The sequence below is a fragment of the Tasmannia lanceolata genome, unplaced genomic scaffold (genome assembly GCF_043159265.1).
Source record: "Tasmannia lanceolata isolate RefF3 unplaced genomic scaffold, GAP_Taslan_0.1 ptg000048l, whole genome shotgun sequence".
NCBI lineage: Eukaryota > Viridiplantae > Streptophyta > Magnoliopsida > Canellales > Winteraceae > Tasmannia > Tasmannia lanceolata.
Window position 1 is genome coordinate 3,381,536 of NW_027518725.1, and position 20,148 is coordinate 3,401,683.

At 37.7% G+C, this 20,148-nt stretch overlaps 2 protein-coding genes across 3 annotated transcripts; one reads left to right on the top strand and one right to left on the bottom strand.

Moving 5' to 3' along the window:
* Nucleotides 1-1,332: 1,332 nt before the first annotated feature.
* LOC143864457 (F-box/kelch-repeat protein At5g38670-like) lies at nucleotides 1,333-2,536 on the bottom strand. Its single transcript, XM_077375382.1, has 3 exons — nucleotides 2,328-2,536; nucleotides 1,925-2,103; nucleotides 1,333-1,616 (listed from the first exon to the last, which is right to left on the bottom strand). Exons 1-3 carry the CDS (start codon nucleotides 2,534-2,536, stop codon nucleotides 1,333-1,335), a joined length of 672 nt encoding a protein of 223 aa, XP_077231497.1.
* Nucleotides 2,537-11,079: 8,543 nt separating this feature from the next.
* Nucleotides 11,080-19,437, top strand: LOC143864297 (O-fucosyltransferase 16-like). 2 transcript variants are annotated; one of them, XM_077375212.1, is made up of 10 exons: nucleotides 11,080-11,414; nucleotides 11,489-11,554; nucleotides 11,646-11,736; nucleotides 12,490-12,566; nucleotides 13,085-13,173; nucleotides 13,289-13,472; nucleotides 17,378-17,559; nucleotides 17,793-17,895; nucleotides 17,999-18,330; nucleotides 18,431-19,437. In XM_077375212.1, exons 1-10 carry the CDS (start codon nucleotides 11,253-11,255, stop codon nucleotides 18,882-18,884), a joined length of 1,740 nt encoding a protein of 579 aa, XP_077231327.1. In that variant the 5' UTR covers nucleotides 11,080-11,252; the 3' UTR covers nucleotides 18,885-19,437. The 2 variants fall into 2 exon arrangements, with proteins under 2 accessions (XP_077231327.1, XP_077231328.1); XM_077375213.1 differs by having other exon boundaries at nucleotides 11,081-11,414; nucleotides 11,489-11,548.
* The last annotated feature ends 711 nt before the right edge of the window (nucleotides 19,438-20,148 follow it).

A 20,148-nucleotide genomic window follows, 5' to 3' on the forward strand; every position in this document is an offset into this window, starting at 1 on the left:
GGTTTTGTACCAGATTTCGACCGAAATTTCAGAGTCCGAAACCGGTACCGAAACCGAAATTTTAAACCTTGAGTAAAATGATGTGATGATTGGAGTAGAGGTGTTATCGGATCCACTTGTGTCCTAATGAGGATCCATTCAAATCTTTTATATCTGAGGGGTGTCAACAGATCCAATTCAGATGATGGGATCCACCTATGTCTTAGCCATGATCCATTCAAATCTCTTATCTCGGAGAATTCTCTTTGGTTCCTAATTCCTAATAATCCATTTCAAATCGAACCGTTCAACAGAGGGTCCTAGGAACATTTTTACAAAGAGTTGAAATTCTCAAAAGAGGGCAGGAGCAGATGTGACTAGTAGCTGCGACGGTGAGCCACAATGGGGCCAACACTGTGGGCTAAGGACTTAGGGTCAGTGGTCAGAGAAGGAAAGAGTGAGACTTGATAGTGATGAATGAAAAATAACTAAAAATTGGTTTGAAAATTTGCATTTGCCTTATTTTTTCTTCTAAAATACACCTAAGATAGTACTTAAAGTTATGAAAGATTAGAGGGTATATTCGTAAAATAGTATACTAAAATCGGATTTAGGACTGTCCCATGGGGCTTTTGTTGGTTGTTTGGCTCCGATTGGTAATAATTTCGAATCCTATGAATGAGTTCCAAAATGTATCCATGGATCCTGATAACGTGTCTAGATGTTGTTTTGTTTAAGTCCGGATGGTCCATCGGCCCATCAGGGTCCATTGACAGACCCACTATATATCGACCGTGATCCATTTCAAATCGGACCATTCGTTGACCATTGGAGTATCGTAGTAGGTCGAGTGAAAGGGCGAGCACAAGCATGTGACTGTTGGGCATGAGGGTGAGCCGCAACGTTGGTGACGCTGTGGGCTAAGGACTTAGGGTCAATGGTTAGAAAAGGAAGACGAGAGGATATATTAAAAAGAAACAGATTTTTTGGGGCAAATTTCGGAAAAACTGAAATTTCGGCGGAAATAAATGACCGTTTCGGTTTTTATCGATTTCGGTCCGAAATTTCGGATTTCAGTCGAAATTTAAAACCATGGTTCTATTCAGGTAGATTGGGAAGGAAAAGTTGCTCTCATACAATGTGCATAGGCAATGGGGATTCAAAAGTACATATTCTATTCCATCCACAACTGTGATAAGCATCCAGAAGTTCAAACATTGCACTGAGAAGTTCCTTCAAGGTGAACGGTAGTTTCATGCTATACAAAACATAACACTCTGCTCCAACAAAAACAACATTTTTAGTCTTTAAACAATATCACAGAAAATTCAAATACCTGTCATTCTACGAAGATCACAACCCAAGTGGCAAACAATGGTGAACAACAAACATGTCCGGAATTGTCAGAATAACATTTGATCGAACGATCGAACCTTGCAACCTTCCGTCGCTTTCTTTGCGCACCTCAAGCTCCCAAAGCACGTAATACCTCTCATACGGCTTCCACTCCCGAAGCAGAAAATCCTTCTCAGCCTCACCGAACATCCAAAGCGCAGAATTCTCTTCAAAATCCTTGCCAAACCGATCAAAACCCTTCCCTTCTCCAATGAACACTCCCAAAGCACCCACAAGCTCCCCTCAACATTCATCAACCCAAAACACTTAGAATACCGCCTATCCATTCATACCGTATCAATTACCTCCAACTCTTTCCACCTATTATCCTCCACATCATACCCCTTTATCGTCATCAGAGAATACCCTAACTCAAAGGAATACAAAATCCCGTCAACTACAGCAGTTCCCACAAGAAAATCCCTCCATTTCGTCCGTAAACCCCTCATCTATCCACCATGACGATGTCTTCGGGTCGAAAAAAAACCCCTATTTGAAAATTTATGACTATGAGAAGCTTCCCTCTTCACATCTGCACAAAAAAAGATACCTTTGTCTTGGATCTGAACCATGGGGCAATGCAGAGGCGCCCACGATCCATGAACCGGGTCAAAAACCTCTACCCACGAATCATCAGAGCAACAACCACCGACAACGTAAATCTTCCCATTAACAACAACAGAAAAATGAGAGCTCCTTCTGGCAGTCATCATGGGGCCAGCTTTCCAACTATAAGTACGGGCATAAAAAACCCATACGTTGGATGAAGAAATGCCATCCGCTAATCCACCCAACACATATAGAAGCGGTCCCAAGGCGACGCTAGTGGAAGTGACAGTAACAGGAGAGGGGATATGAGGCAATGGGTTGATTTTTCTAGGGTTTCCATCACAGTGATCGAGGACAAACCGTTTTAAAGTATCATGGGTCCAATCATAGAGGTAGCCCCCGACCGTGATCTAACGCTGAAGTAGAGGAATTGTTGGGTGCAGTTGAGATGGGAACGGATGGAATAAAAGAGAGGTGAGCGAAGGAGAGATCGCCATGATCTAGATACAAGGGAGAGATTGGGGTGGAACGGTCGAGGAACTCTCGCAATGCATTCTACAGCAATTTCGTTGGGAAGATTGGGTAAAAGGGTCTCCTCCACCTCCTCCTCCATCTCTGCTCTCTCTTCACCCCACAATGACAGATATATATATATATATATATATATATATATATATATATATAAAGAGATTTTAGTCTTCCCCTCTTCTTCACCCTCTTTGTTCTTACAAATGGCGTCAACTCACCCCTTTCAGAAACTCAAAACACAATTTGATCATTGGTAACATAGTCCAGTTAGCTCAAAACACAGAGAAAGAACAAATAACGATTCCAAAGACAGGAAAAACTGAAACAGAAAGAATCAAAACCTCTTCTCTCTCTTCAATCCACTTCCAGCATTGCTTCCAAGGCCTTCTTTGCCTCTTCGACCTTCACCACAATCTCTTCATCCGAATAGGCCTGGTCAATTAGGGTATCTTCCAACAACACGAGTTCCAGCTGAATTTGTAGTTTCTTGTCATGATTTTTTTTTTTGGACTCCGATGGCCCATCTAATGGACGGTTTGGATCATCTTATGGTACGGGCCATACAATACTTTTAATAAAGTGAGGAGTGTCCTCATCAAAATATAGTAGCGCTGATAACTAGGGCTGCAACTTGCGTCGGGTTGTACCCGACAGGCATCGACCCGACCCGAAAATAACATGGATCGGGTTTAGAAATCATGGGCCTTGGGTAGGGTTGGGTTTTAAATTGGAAAACCCGACTTAATCTTGGGTAGGGCCGAGTTTAAAGAAAAAAAACCTGAAACCTTACCTCAGTCATACGGGTGCAACTTGACTTTCTTAAATATCTCTTGAATAACATAGAAAGTTATTTTCCAATATTTTGATACAATTATTTTCATTGAGGTGATCATGTCATTATGTGAAAATATAGTGTGTATACAGTTGATGATATGAATTTAGAAATTTCTGCTGTGAAGATTTGTTTTTTTTCCACAATCTTTAAAATTAGTCACTATCCTAACTTAAAAAATAAAACCCTTCAGACCCAACCCGACCCGAGAAACTATGTCGGGTTTAGGAATCCCCGGGTCTTCCCTTAAAATCCTTACTATTCTAAAAGCCTAGACCTTGCAATTTCGTCAACCAACTTCCCTTCTAATTCCTTGTGTGTCCCGGCAGCTATATCTCCCATGACCTTTGATTTCCATTTTGCTTTTAGTGAAGTCATCTGATGCGTCGGCTACACCATGGCATTTATGTCTTTTCCCCTCCTGTTTTGCCCTCGAAGAAACGTCCAAAAAACACCGTCTTCTCTTCTCGCACAACTCAACACCTGTTGCTATTATGTCCCAGACCAGCAGCACCTGTCATCTAGATGCCAGCACATGTCATTTAACTGTCAGCACCTCTCGTCTCTCTCTCTCTCTCTCTCTCTCTCTCTCTCTCTCTCTCTCTCTCTCTGTCTCTCTCTCTCTCTCTCTCTCATCATCTATTCTTCTTTTTCCACTCTCCGGTTCTACCCATTGCGAGGGCTTGTCACTCCATTTCCTAAGGTTTCTTCCTTGCCACCACCGCACCTTCTGGTCAGTATTTGATTTTATCTTTTTCTTCAATGCCAATTTAATTTCTTGTGCCAAACAACATAAAACCCTTCATATGTAAACATGTTCTTGTTTTTGTTTTTTTTTTGTCCACCGGAGGAACTTTTGTTCTCCTTCTTTCCTGGGCCTTGATGCCATCGGTGTATCGACGTCCATCTGCTAATTCTTTTCAATCTCCAGAATCAACATGCTGTGAGGATATCTTTCTAACAGGCGCTTGTTGCCGAGTAAACAAGGCAGCGGAGGATGCATCTTACTTCATCATTCCATGATCAATGAATTTGCTGCGGTAAATGGTTTGATCATCTGTTTAAGAAGAACTGTTCATGTGAATTGCAAACAGCCATGAATGATCTTCTTGGACATTCTTTCGTTTACTGATTAGGTTTCAGCTTTCATGATATTGAGTGGGTCATGGCTGCCAGTCTTTTTAATTTTTTTCCTCCACATTTGGAGTATGGACCTTTGTCTTATAATTTTGATTTTCGCCATATTTTGATCGTTTATTTCATGTGCTTTCTTGTTCAGGTAAAAGCTACTCCTCTGGAATACTTCTCCCAAAATTTTGAGGAACTTTATTATAAGGGCAAAGAAAATCAAGGTACACTGACATTTATTCCCTCTTTGTTATGATAGATACACCCTGTTATTTTCTACTACTAATTCACAAAGATTTTGTATTTTCCTCTGTTTTTTTTAATTTCTCTTCCGAGATATTTAATTAGATTTTTGAAGGAATTATTTTGCTTGGTTTTTATTTATATCCAGGCATGATAGAGCAAATGGGACTGAAGAAATCCTTATTGCTATTGTGATGGCCATGAGTATTTCGTCATCTCTCAGCGCCAGAAGAGAGTAGCCTTACTGTTCTTACCCACATTCATGAAAACAAGCCAAACAAAATCATAGAGAATTCAAACAGACTTAGATAAAAGAAAAAAAAACTACTTCCTATCAATCCCATTTAGAATTCAGACATATTAAAAAATTTCAGGGAAAACCAAATATATCTTACATAATCGATATAGGTGGCAAAAACCAAAACAAGAGGGTATTTACATACTTAGATATGACTGTCAACAACAAAATATTGCGTGGTGGCAGTTGCCAGATGGAAATCTGAAACAAGGCTTCCTTTCGCTGTTGAAGCTACATGGTCATGGAACTTACCATAGTATTTTCTTCAGAGAGTGCTGAGCTGGAAAAGCATGAAAGTAAGGGTGTCAATTTTGGCTCGGGCTCGGAAGCTCGCTCGAAAAAAGCTCGGCTCGAGCTCGGCTCGAATCCTTAACGAGCCGAGCCCGAGTTAGGCCAGGCTCGGCTCGTTAAGGCTCGTTAAGAATTTAATATATTTAAATATATATATTATATATTAATATATACATTAAAAGGGTTGTCCATGGAGTGAAAAGGGGGGGCAAAATATGTCACTTCATTTTTGGAACCCCATTTGTTACTAGGACCACCCCCCATAGTGTAAAAAAGTAGTCAAATTACACTAGTAGGGCTGTCCAGGGAAGATGACGGGTGTGAACATAATATAACCCAAGCTCGGTAAGGCTCGCGAGCCGCTCGCGAGCCTGACCGAGCCGAGCCCGAGCCGAGCCGAGCCTCACTTGTGAGCTTAACGAGCCGAGCCGAGCCTGGCCAAGCTCGGCTCGGCTCGGCTCGTTTACACCCCTACATGAAAGTGAAAGTTTAGACTGAATTTGATTCAGTATTCAAGGATTTGGCATGAGTACATATACTCCTGTATTTATTGCTAACAGTCCATAAGTAGAATAGAGCAACACATCCACTGATTGAAAGGGTAATAACACCCCCCCGGGGCGGGCGCGAGGTTATTATATTTAGAGATTTTACACATAAAAGTTGCATGTCTGGCTTAAGATTGCAAGCACATTATGTACGATAGAGTAAGACATTATCAACAGGGTATCAATTAATTCTCACCAGCTAGAAAACTTGACCTTTTAATCATCTGGGAAAGAGCAAAGAGCCCCTAGGCTGCTTGCATCCATGCTATGACATCGGATTTTCTGAAGCAGCTCTCTCTCAGTTTCAAGTGCAAACAAGATTTCAGGTTATGAAAAGGCAAGGGAAAATAAAATGTCACTCTAGATATGTAATACTGAAGATGTAGAGCTTAGACATTTCAGCGTATGAAAAGGCAAGAGGAAATAAAATGTCACACTCTGCACAAACCCATTCGTCATCCCCCAGTTTTAAATACACTAACAACAAATCCACCTCCATTGGTAGCACTAGATGTCTTCCTCTCCATCACTGCCAGTTTTGTGACAATAAAATGGGAGACATTTACATTGAGCATATTTTATCTTTGGATGCTTATGCCACTTCATCAATTGTGGACAGGCAATCCATACTACTTTTCGCTTGTTTATGTTGCTTTAAGTATGTCTTTGAAGCTTTATATTATGAAATTTTTTCATTTTTTGGGCTGAAAGGTTGTTGCTCGCTCTGTGTGCCATGATCCAAATTCTGTTCTTTACTTTTCTTTTATAGAGTGCATTGATGAGGGTAATTTCCACTACCTATACGAGCTTTTGATTTGCATTTTAATGAATATTCTATGCTTAAAATTTGAAACCTTTTTTAATGTGTATTCATGGGATTGTGCTGCAGCAGCAAATATAAGTGCAACATTGAACTTAGCCAAAACATGCTCGTGTTCTACCCAGTTAAAAGTGCTTCCCTCAAAAACAGCTATTACACTGATTAACCCAACATTCTTTCCAATGGTGAGATTTTTTTCTGATTGATGATTGCAAATCTCTCTGTACAAAATGTTATTTTTATTCATTTCAACGTAATATGAATCACTAGTGCATACCTTAGTCCTGATGTTCCATAATTTATTTCTTAGAAGTTTGTGGCTCATTGTGGTCTATAGTCTGAAGATGAACATGAGATGTGCACAAGAACTATTTATTGTACAAATATTGACAGAAAGATAGATTTCGAATTATATGTTATGCTTTCAATTGGTCTTGGAAATGGATACCTTACCTGTTTATGATTTATTTGTTCATTTGATGTAAGGTTTTTTGAGTAGATGTTACTATTCTTTGAAACAGTATGTGGAGAGGTTGGTGGCTGCTATTTTCAAATTTGGTTTCTCATGATCTGTTTATCTTCCCTTCAGAAAGGAAAGTATGATGAATCACATCCTATATAGTGTAGGTTTATTGCTTGAGACTGCTTGGACACTATCAACATTCCACCCATTCTGTTTTTGTCTGGTTTGTAAATGTAAGTATTTCTTAGTTGTTGCTTATTCATGTAGAAATTGCTATCTCTACACAATATGAATTCCGAGCAGGGATTGGAGAGATCTCAATAGATGTTTATAAGACAAAAAAAAATCTTAATATTTCCCCAGCTTTTTTTTATGATGGAACAATTATTTTTCATTTATTTTTATTAATAAAAAATGATATTTAAAATATTGACAATCTTCTGAGGGAAAAATGATGTAGTGATGGTCCTCGTGATCAGTTTTGTTTTCCCAAGATGATACCTACCATATGATTCGAGACAAAAACTATTGATGCATATAGGTTTCTCTTGGAATCACACATACGAATTCATTATTATTTAGTTGATTAATGAGGGTATGGTGTCTGTCATGTTTTGTTTTGTATGCTCTATGCTCATTATTAGTGTTCTCTAATCTGGATTAAGGCCTTTTATGATGACAAATATTGTTGGATGACACAATGGCGTAAAAGAAGAAAAATTTGATTCAAATCCATTTGAACCTTAAAATGTGCTGAAACAAACTTCACATCTGACTTTGGCAAATAAAAGGTAATCTTAGTGAGAACAAAAAATAATCTTCTTTCAATCATTTAACTACGTGAGCTTTGGGTTTAATTGATTCTTTGAACTCACCTAGACCTAAAAAAAACTTTTCCCCATTATATTAAGATGAAGATTCATCTCCGTCATTTTAGAAAGGCTTGGCATGGAAAATACTGCTTTGGATTCCTCAATATGTGATTATAAGTTGCACAATATACTGACAACATCACAATTGCTACAAGTTTAAGCAAATGCTAAATATGAACTGATTTTTTTCCAACTCAATGAGATACTCATTTACATTTCTTTCCCTTTCCCTTGATCTCTCCCATTTTTTATTGCATCATCTGTTTTGCTCCATCTTACTTAGTAGAGGACAAGTTTAATCAGATGCTTTTCGAACTTTTTGTGTTTCTAAATTCTTGGTAGTTTTTATGCTCATGCAATAACTTCTAGATGCTTTTCGAACTTTTTGTGTTTCTAAATTCTTGGTAGTTTTTATGCTCATGCAATAACTTCTATGCATGTAACCATGGACAAATGTTGGTGTTTAAAGTCAGTAAAATAATTTCATTCAACCTTTTATTGCTTTTCTACGAGTTTTGAGCCATGTTTTTGAAGAGGCCGGTTACACAAGGGAGTTCTTTTGTTATTGGATAACTTCATTAAAGTACCGTTCCTTTATTTGGAGATTTAAACTGGGCTTCCCATTTAGAAATTATGCTTTTAGCATAGTATAATGTACAAAAATATGAGGTTCCTCTCTTTCTTTCCATGCTGAAATTTTGTTTTCATCATAAAAATCATGTAAGCCTATACTTCTGGACTTTCTGATTTCTATTTATTAAAGTATGGTATCTTCTATATTTAATTTCAAAGTAGCAAAGACACTTATTTCTGTAAGATTTGAAAATGAGTTAGTCCTCATTTATATATATCTATGAATGTTAGTGTTTAAGTCGTATCATTTTGACTTTCGCAATTGAGTTTGACTAAGCAAATATGAAGAATATGTTTTCTTTTTCTTTACTTTTTATGGTTTCATGTAGTCATTAGAAGAAACAAACAAATGGAAAAAAATGTCTCCGAAGACAAGACGCGATTGAAATAAAATAGAAAAGGAGATGGGAGAAGGAGTGCGGATATCAATGATGTCGAATGTCCTGAGGGAAAGCTCGAAATCAAAAGAAATTTTAGGTTTTTCTTCCAATCCTTTTCCTTCTCTTTCAAGAATGTTTCTTATAGGAAATGTGTCTCCTTTACACTAGGAAGGGTTTTCCTACTCTGACGGAGCAGAAGAAGACCAAGAAGGACGAGAAGAAGCTCTGCTTTTGATATCCTTTTGGAGAATGTCAGAAGATTGCTTCATTTGAAATCTGTGTTTTGGCTGACTAGGAAAAAGGTTAGAAGAGAACATCACATTTTGAGGTTTTCGTTCTCGAGTTTTGTTGTGCATAGTTTGATCTGGGTTGTTGATACAATAACTAAGCATGAAATTTTGTGTTGTTTTGATTGAAAACCCAATTTGCAGTTTTCTATTTTTACATTTTTCCAGATTATAGGGGATGAATGTTTTTTTTTAAATGCCTGTTCAGGTTGCTTGTGTTTGTGGAGTTCTAATTTTCTTTTCGGTTTGTTTCCTTTGTTTTGATTTTATTCTCGCCATATCAGTGTAATGCTTGATTAACTGTTTTACTCCATGACTTTCAAATACCTTTCTTTACTTGAATTTGTTTGTTCTCTGATATCTCTACTGCTGACTAAAAAACTGAAGGCAGATGTTTGTTTTTTATATTTGTGGTTGTATGTTTCCCTTCTTATTTAGTTACTTTTGAGCCCGATTCATCAGACATATTAGAGTCCACATAATGTTGTGATTTTTATTAACATCGGCGATATTCTATTGCTGGAGACTCTTGTCATAAAGCCTCCTAAAATATCTGCACTTTTATCGAGGATGTTCCTATTATTCTTTGCAATGATATGTGGAGTTTGTATTTGCATGATCCATGTAAAGCGATCCTAAGTACTTCAAGGTTCAAGAACTACTCGAATGACGTTGTCATGCTTCTGGTATTCAACCATGGGCGGGCCTGCAGTTGCACTATCCTAAACCCAAAACTGTTAGCAGGTCATGCAGATACCGGATAACACTATCCCTGGTTTTGAATTTGGATTCTACTTTGCTTATTTGAGTGTTGTTGACTGTTGAGGTGCATAAACAGGGATGATTGCTTGTGCAACCCTGTCTGGCTCTAAGCAATTTTGTCGGTGCAGAGGTCTGGAAGTGGATGGTTTGAAACCTTCTTGAACAACCACCTCAATATTAGTTCTAATGGAGAGATCCCCTCTATGGAGGAGGAGTCATATTTCAGCAATTGTGAATTACATTAGATAAAATGTACAGTCTGGATTGGTTCAGAACACGGGGGTGATGTAGGACCGGGAGAGAAAATAAGATGAGGAGAATAGAGGAAGAAATAGAAGAAGAAGAGAACTAGAAATGGAAGAAGATAATATTAGAGGGGAGAGGGGAAAAATCTCACTCAATCAATTCAATTAATCATCTAAACTTAGAATCCCTAATACATGAGGCCTGCAATTAAACTAAAATTCCATGGGAAATAAATAAATTCTCTAAATCTAAATAACATGGAAAATAAAATCCTAAAAAACTAACTAAAATGGAAATAAATTCCTTCAGTCGACTTCAAGTGGATGCTTAATCATAATCAGGTATTATATATAAGATACTGGTATTTGCACTAACATGTTTTCATAATTGCACTAGCTCACCTTGTCTTTTAGTGTCTAACCAGGGTTCAAATGTATCACAATTTCCAAAAAATCTAGGCTACTGATATTGGCACCACAATGTTTTGATAATGGACCGAAGTCACCTTGTCTTTTATTATTTAATCAGCGGTCAAAAGCTCTCAGCACCCAATTGAAACAGAAAGTCAGGGCCAGTTTGGCCCATTATCAAAACATGGTGTGCCAATATCAATAGTCTGTGTGTGTGTGTGTATGATGAGGGCCTTTTGTGCCCAGCTTGATGCTGTTGTTTGTATGTATGATTTTATTTATTTTTATTGTCAAACTTCTCCGATTGTTATCCTCTCATTAGTCCCATGTGCAACGCACGTGCACTTTTACTAGTTTTTTTTTTTTTTTTTTTTTTTTAAAAGGGACCCGGCCCGACCGAGATAATTCTCGGGGTTAGGTTAGGGTTTTGGAAAACCCGACCCTAGTTGCACCCGTACTGATAACATTTCCCTTTCGTATTTCTACTGTTTTTATCTTCGTCTATTTTTCACTTTTTTCAGGCCATGGAATCTTTGTCCCCATCTTCTTCTTCTTCCTTTGAGTCTTCACCGTAAAAAAGCTCCGGCGATGGCTTTATCTCGCCGGCGGCGCCAAGTCCGGTACCTGATTCCGGCAATCTCAACAATCTCGGCCTTCGCTCTTCTCTTCTTTGCACTACTCTCCTTTTTCACCCCCACACCTCTCGACAGAAACCCTTCTCTTCCTTTACCCAATCGTACCCCTCGTAAGGTAACTATTCGCCCTTCTTTACCCCTCTTTTTACCATTCTGCCTTCTCTCTTTCTAATATTTCTCTATTTACAGTTGAAGAATGGCGCTGAACTTCAAATCAACGCGATCCAAGACGAGTCCTTTTTCGTCCCGGTTAGGGTTTTGATTTCTCATCTCGTTTCGATTCTCCGTTATCAGATCTATCTGCTCTCCTTTGGATTCGATCTCATTTCTGTTTTTTGGATTTTAGAGTGGAGGAGGGAGATCTGGGCATGATCTTTGGGGATCGAAGTTATCGAAATTCTACTACGGATGCAGTAATGCGAGCAATAAGTTTACAAGTGCGATTCGATTTCGTTCTCTCTTTGTTTTATTTTTTTGGTTATGTTTGTGTATAGCTGTATACGTTTGCCTGTGTGTTTTTATTGCTGAATGTGTTATTGATTTGCAATCTTGTGTTTCTGGAGGTTTAATTTGTATTTAGGTTTAGGTAATGGCAGTTTTTTGAGTTTATTGTTCGGTTGTTACAATCCAGAGATGGAAGAGTTTGAATTTAGGTTTAGGTAATGGCATTTTTTGAGCTTATGATTTGGTTGTTACAATCGAGAGATGAAAGATTGTGAATTTAGGTTTAGGTTTAGGTTTAGGTAATGGCATTTTTTGAGCTTATGATTTGGTTGTTACAATCGAGAGATGAAAGATTGTGAATTTAGGTTTAGGTTTAGGTTTAGGTAATGGCATTTTTTGAATTTATTGTTAGGTTGTTACAATATAGAGATGGAAGAGTAATGGCATTTTTTGAGTTGGAGGCTCGATTTGGATGAGCTTTTTATGCTGGAATCTATGGTTTTGACACTGTTTACCAATTTTTTGTTTCAATTTTGCAATTGCGTAGATAGAGAGATAAATAGAATGCCTTGTCTTTTCGATAGCATATTTTAATTTCCCTACCGAATGCCGGATTTGTAGACTAGCATTAGTTTCTAACTGACATTTTCTTTTTCTTTTTTCTTTTTTTGCTAATTGTATTTGGTAGAATGTATGAGACTTCTTTTCAAAGTGTTTGTTACCTAATAAAATTCTTCAATTTACAGAAGCTGAATTCAACACACGTTCCAATCGGTACTTGATGATTGCAACTAGCGGGGGGTTGAATCAACAAAGGACGGGAGTAAGATTCTTGACAATCGGGCTCTTCTGCCTTTGCTTAAGAACTGTGTATCTTTAGTAACTGTTTGATATGCTTGAAGACATGCCACTACTCTATGTTTTTCAGATGAAACAATCTATGTTTCGGGATAGACATCCAACTGAAACTTTTTCAGATGAACATAATCGTATCAGATGCTACTTAAATTGTTGATTTCTTATTCAGATTAATAACATAAGTAATTAAGATGAATAATTGGTAGTGGTGATTACTTGAATGTAAACTTTAGCAAAAGAGCCTATTCAAGTCTAAAAATTAAAATGACCAAATTGTAGTCGAAGCTAGCATTGAACCAGTTTGTAATTCACCAGTGACCAAATGAAGCTCAAGAAGTTGCACTTCTATGGGGGTTCCACATTTACTATATTAGAATATGAAGTCCTTTTTGAATTAGTTTTATGTCTCATCACATTTTGATTGGAGATCCGAAACTATTATTAAATTAATGGTGACAATCTTGTAATGCTTATTATTTGCAGATAACAGATGCTGTTGTTGCAGCACGAATTTTGAATGCTACCCTTGTCATTCCAAAGCTGGACCAGAAATCATTCTGGAAGGACGCTAGGTTGTCATTACCATTTTGTAATTGGGTCATTGTGCAGTGTTTTGTTAGTTCCATCTGTTCTGATACAAGGGGAGTATTTTTTGTGCACTGATCCATGTTACACTATCTTCTGCAGCAATTTTAGTGAAATCTTCGATGTTGATTGGTTCATCTCATTCCTTTCAAAAGATGTTAAAATCATAAAACAGCTCCCAAAAAAGGGAGGGAAAGTTGTAACTCCATATACCATGCGTGTTCCGAGGAAGTGCACTCCGAGATGCTATCAAAATCGTGTGTTACCTGTTCTTCTGAAAAGGCATGTAAGTGTTCAGCTAGCTAATTTTCTCATGATGCTTGATTTTTCTAGGTCAGTTTTTTTGTAATCTTGCTTCAGTCTCTTAGATATTTTAATCAATCTCTCAATTTGGCTAGGTGATGCTATTATTAGAAATAGAGCTAGCTGAATTTTCTAACTGAATACATATATCTCTAAACAGATTTTTTTTTTTTTTTTGGTACAACACTACTTTTTAATGTGCTAGCACTATAAATGCCTGAACTCCAGTGTGACAAGTATGTGTTTAAAGTCTAAGGACGTGTGTCGCAATGTGGCGTGTCCAAGGAGTGGTGAGTTAGAATCATGAGAGAAAATCATCTGGGCTGCGAACACTTTATTACAAGATCTTCTAAAAAATAGAATCAATTGACTTGCAAGAAGGTACCATTTTGATTAACAAAATTGGCTATCATGCACTGCTCAGGGGACACACAAGTTTGATAATTGAGGTCATTGATGTGGTGGACTATTTATATTACCAAGTGGATAGAAATTTGTAGTGAATGAAGATTTGGTCCATGATTGAGGCATGCAAACAATCAAATCGTTGTACACAGCCTAAAAGAACCCTAGCCAGGATGCTGTGCGCACAAGTCCCTAATCCATAGTTCTAAAACTCCCTCGCGTCATCGTGGACTCTCTCGAGTCAACTCCCTTTTACCTTGGCCGCGTTCTGCGTATTGCCCTATAGAGTTAAAAAAAAACTCCTCTAACCCTCCCGAATTATGACTGTGTCAACCGAGTACTCAACCGCATCGTGCCGAGTTGACTTGAATTTTTCTTCGGCTGTGTTTTGACCCGCATCTACGTTTTGAAACACTGCCCTGATCTATATAAAACCCTCGCGAGGATGTTTTGTCTTGCTATGGTAGCAGGTGGCCCGGGTATTAGGAGCCTTAAGATGATGAATGAGGCCTTGCTCATTAAATGGCTTTGGCTGAGGAACAATAGAGTCTTCAAAATGGGTATTTCCCCTCTCTTTTGGTTTCCTAGGTTACAGGGCCCATCTGCAAGCTTGGGTTTTAATTTTGGGCTGTTTTATTTGTTAAAGAGTTCAAGTCTGAATCTCTGGGAATCAATAGAAGTTAGTTTTCTAATTGAGTAGGTTACTTTAGTAAGTCGTCATGTTGGATTAGTTTCTATGTTAATTGTTGCTGTTTTTAATTAATATAAGATTCCTCACATAGTTTCTATTTTGGAGTTTTTGCTTTTTTAGTAAGCTGTTAATTAGGACGGTTAGTTGAGTTATTTGGAACTACCAAGTTAGAATAGGATTTCAGTTTCTTATTTTAATAGTCTTTTTGGAAAGTCATGCAAGAACTATGATGTAAGTCCCATACCCACAAATTTTTGGATAATAAATGAAGATTTGAAGCTTTTTCCTTGGCATGGATGCGACTTCCATTGCTCTTTTACATGGGTGCGAAGCTCATGATCTAGCCATTGGTGTGATGTGAAACCTTTGGTACTATTGGTGTGATGCCGTAAAATCTTCGATCATATGTGTTTTGCTCTTATCAAACCCTTGGTGCAATGCCTTGATCTATCCCTTATTTTCATGAGATTTATCTTTGTTTTCCTTAGTCTTTTCTTTCAGTTGCTTCTTCTTCTTCTATTGAACTTGAATTTTTTTAATTCTCTAAAAAATGTGGGTTGTTTAAATCTATTGCCAGTTTCATTTGATCATCTATAACTTCATATCCAACGGTCAGATTGGGATATTGAAGTTTTTTGTTCTCTATCTTGGAGTGAAAACTCAAATTTTCAGTCCAATCCCACCCTTATATTCCAACCCACATTTGATACAACCCCAAGTTTCATATTTACACTCTCAAAAATCCCAAACAATAATCATCTTTATCATTCGTTGACCCCTTTACATGGGTTTTGCCTAACTAGGACTTAAACCTCCATTTCTCTCTTCTCCTTGCTACTCTATCTCTCCCAATAGAAACTTCTTACAACAGTTGTTATCATGCAAAACCTGGGTTCGACATGTTGCAGTAGGATTTCTACAGGGTGAATGACATTTATTCAACGGAATAAAACTATGTTTCTGGTTCAGCGATAACTCGTTCCTAGAGAAGTTTGACTCTTTACTAACTTATTGATGTGATTCTAATTCCATCGAGAACCTTTCTAGATTGGTGAGATGCTCTTCTAATTGGAATTTAACATACGCTCAGTGCGACAACAATCCAAGACAAAAGAATTTCTAAGGAATGGATGAACTATTGTTCGAAGCTACCTAGAAGATCGATTAGATTTCTCTGCTCAACAGAGACAAGCGTAGGAGTATGATGACCATCCACGATAAGAGCAGAGAAGCCAGAGAATCTGCAAGTGCCCCACCTGAAGAATCAAAATGTCGTATTTTTTTTCTTTGGATTTTCGTAGGCTAGGAGGATCACTTGAGCTGTTGCAAGGTTGGGTTTTAATTTTGGTTGGTTTTGTTCTTTCTTTCTTTCTTTTTTTTGGTGAATGGAGTTGGTTTTATTTTGTTAAAAGAGTCCAAGTTCGAATATATGGGGAGTTAAAGTTAAAAGTTAGTTTCCTAATTGACTTAGGCTTGGATTCTATTTTAATTGTTTCTGTTTTTAATTGATTGAATAGTCTTTAGATAGTTCCTTTTTGGAGTTGCTTTTTAGCAAGTTTTTAATTAGGACTGTTAGTTGAGTTATTTGGAAAGTACCAAGTTAGAATACAGTTCTAGTTAAATGAAGATTTGATGCTTTTGCTTTGCATGGATGTGACTTCCATTGCTCTTAGACATGGATATAATAGTGTGATTCTCTTGATCGGGCCATTGGTGTGAGATGCCTTTTGGCCAATTAGTAGAATGATGCCCCAACATATCCGATCATGGGTGTGATTTCATGATTAAACCCTTGATGTGATGCTTTGTGAATGCTAGTGGTGAGATGCTTTCGTATCTTTCCTTTATTTTTATTTATTTTTGAATGGTCAGTATCTATCCTCTATTTTAATAAGATTTAAGTTTGTTTTCCCTAGTCTTTTCTTTTATTTGATTCTTCTTCTTCTTCTTCTTCTTCTATTGAACTTGGCCTTTTTTTTATTCTACTCTTTGAAAATTGTGGGATGTATCATTTGACCGTTCATATCTTTAGATCTAACGGTCAGATTGAGTTGAGAATTGGAGGGTTTTCTATTATCTATCTTGGGAGTTAAGCCTCAAATTTCTAGTGCAATCTGACCATTAGATTCTAATCCAAATTTGATAACGGCCAAAAATTTGATATTGGAACCCCCCCAAAAAACCAAAACAGTGTTCATCATTCCTAGGTCGCTTTACACAGGTTCTGCTTTATTCTCACTTGAACCCCTGTTTCTTTCCTTCCTACCCGTTCTCTCTCCTATTAGAAACATTCTACATTACTTTCTTTCTTGATTGTTTGGCTAGAGCCGAATACTTTCCTTACTTTTGATTTTTTTTATTTGATAACAATACAAAAATGCTCAATTCGAGGGGGTCTTTGCTATTGATATTTAGGTCCTTACATCCCATGTCTTTCGGCTTAAGGCTTCGTACTTTCTACTTTTTGTTTTAATTAATTTATAGTTTTTAATGATATTTAATTAATTTTCTTCCATTCTATCCTATCCAGAGAACATGACCTTGGATAGGATAGAATGGAAGAAAATGATCCATGTAGACGAACCCAACTAGTGTCAGGAGTAGACTTAGTCAATTTTGAGCCGGGTAGATCCTTTCACCTTCTTGATGAAAATTTTCTAAAGGATTCATTAGCTGACCCCAACTAGTTTGGGACAAAGGTTTAGTTGAGTTTAATGATATTTAATTAATTTATAGTTCATTTTCGTTGATTGTGGAATTGAATTCTCAATTGAATGCTTTTTATGACACAGGCTGTTCAGCTCACCAAATTTGATTACAGACTCGCAAATAAGCTGGATACAGATTTACAGAAGCTAAGGTGTAGAGTCAATTATCATGCTTTGAAATTCACAGACTATATACTTGCAATGGGTAGAAAATTGACCCAGAGGATGAGGAAGAAAAGCAACCATTTCATTGCCTTGCATCTGAGGTAAACTTCAACCTATTCCGTTTGTTTTTTTATTGGTTTGGTATAAATTGCATCTTGAACCTTTGCTACGTAGGCAGTTTGCTCTCAAGTATACTTTTTTCTGGAATCATGCTGACTTATAAAATTGCATATAAAATCGTTCAAAAAATAAAATAAAATAAAATAAAAGTGCATAGAAAAATGAGGGATGGAATGAGAAAAGTTTCATGATCCACATATTTTCCTGTCTTTAGGTATGAACCTGATATGCTGGCATTTTCCGGATGCTATTATGGAGGAGGAGACAAGGAAAAGAGAGAATTGGGAGCAATACGCAGGAGGTGGAAAACTTTACATGTAAGGCATCAAACTTGAGTGTTTGTTGAAAGGTACGAAATGTTTTGTTTTCCTGGGGCGTGTTAAGTGTGCCTAAGTTGTTTCTTCAAATGTTTTTCTGCAGATAAGCAACCCAGACAAGGAACGAAGGCACGGGAAATGCCCACTCACTCCTGAAGAGGTTGGTCTTATGCTAAGAGCGTTGGGCTTTGGAAATGATGTTCACATCTATGTGGCATCTGGGGAAGTATATGGAGGAGAAGAGACATTAGCATCACTCAAAGCACTCTTTCCAAATTTTCATTCAAAAGAAACATTAGCTAGCAAGGAGGAGTTGGCGCCATTCACCTCATTTTCTTCTCGCATGGCTGCACTTGACTTCGTTGTTTGTGACGAGAGTGATGTATTTGTGACCAACAACAATGGTAACATGGCTCGAATATTAGCTGGTAGAAGGTACCATGTCTCATTTTCCCCTCTGTCCACTGCTTACTGACTGGAAATAAAGTGTGATCCAGTGATCGATTACACTTTTGATTGTTTTTGTTTTTCTCAGGAGATATTTTGGACACAAGCGAACAATTCGCCCAAATGCAAAAAAGTTGTACTCTTTGTTTCTGAAACGAACTAACATGACGTGGGAAGCATTTGCCTCAAAGGTGCGTACTAATCAGAGAGGCTTTATGGGAGAACCAAATGAAGTTAGACCAGGTAGAGGTGAATTTCATGAAAACCCATCAACCTGTATATGTGAAGATTCTGCGGCTAAAGCGAGGGATTCAAGTTCGCAAAGTCAATCGAAGAACGGTAGTAAAAATGGGAAGGGGAGCCCAAGCAAAGATATCACTGAACCAATGGATTTTATTGATGATGAGTTGGAATGGTCTGACTTGGATTATGAAGAGCATCAGATGGAGCTTCATGGTTTGACAAATGGAACAGAATTGGACTATGATCTGTTTATCAAGTCTGAAGAGCCACCGGAGTTGTCAGAGATCCTCTCTGACTAGTGAAGTTGCCCTTTTCTCTGACAAGAATTTTTTCTTAAGTCTTAACCCATTCTTTCATCAATTTTTTGTTTGGGGACTTCCCTTAACAGTAGTGGTGTAGTTTTATCCATCTGTACATAAATCCTTCACGACAGAGCTGTACAGTACCTCTGTTTCTTTCATCCCAAATCCACAAATGGAGCAGCAACAACAGGGTAAGTTGTTTGGTCTGGTTCAGAGCTTTCATGTACACATTCATAAAGCATGGTTTGGGCATTTTAATGTTAGTGTACAACTGGGAGTTTCGTCTGCAAATTGCAAGTAATCCGGTGGTGCGGCTATTGTGATTGGAGGCAGGTTGTGTTCCGGGACATTTCCGATTCATCAGGAAACAAGAATTTCAGGTGTTTTTTTGGTTAAAATGTGTCGGTAATCAGAATAATTTTCTTCTAATTCATTCAGTATATGCTGCTGATTTGTATGCTTACAAGCGCTTTTGAACGGAGGCATTGATGCATATGGCTTTGTACTGCATTTGGCATTGTACGTGCGCATGATGTGACCCTGTGGTGCACTTAACATGCGTATAAATATATAACCATGTGGTGAAAGTCTAACATGTACCCGTAGATTGCCATGGCGAGGTTAAACAATATGATCCCTTGGATCAGGGAGACCACAATTGTTTTATGCCCACTTTTTCACATAAAAAAGAAAAAACTGGATAAATATTTTGACATTGAATGACCTATGTTCTTGAGGCTCCAGAGTCCAGTGAAACATTTTCCTCGAGTTGTCCAATGGCTGTTGGTTACAAATTACTACTAATGTTTGAAAACTCGGGCTTGGGCTTGGGCTTGGGCTTGGGCTTGAACGGTGCCAAACGAGTCAACTCATGTGAGTTGATGATTGATATTGTCAATTTTCATTAGCTAAGTCTAGACAGAAGGTCCCAAAATGTCTATGTTGAATGTGAGCTGGTAAATGGTGGATGGGCATATGAAAATTTTGCATGGAAGGTTTCATGGGTTCTGCTTCAACCGAAACAGCCCATCATTTTTTATGACTTGAATAGCCTCATCTTTTTTATAAATGACAAACATACTCTATTAATATTTAACACACATAACCCCATATCTTTCTCTTGTATTTTATTTACCCCCATTTGACCAGGGTTTCTTGTAAACTGAATCACTAATAAAGAGAAGTCCCAAAGCCATAGGGATCAAAGCTTTTCTCCATATTTCTATTTTTGATAAATCATATCCCATCTGTATCGATGCGC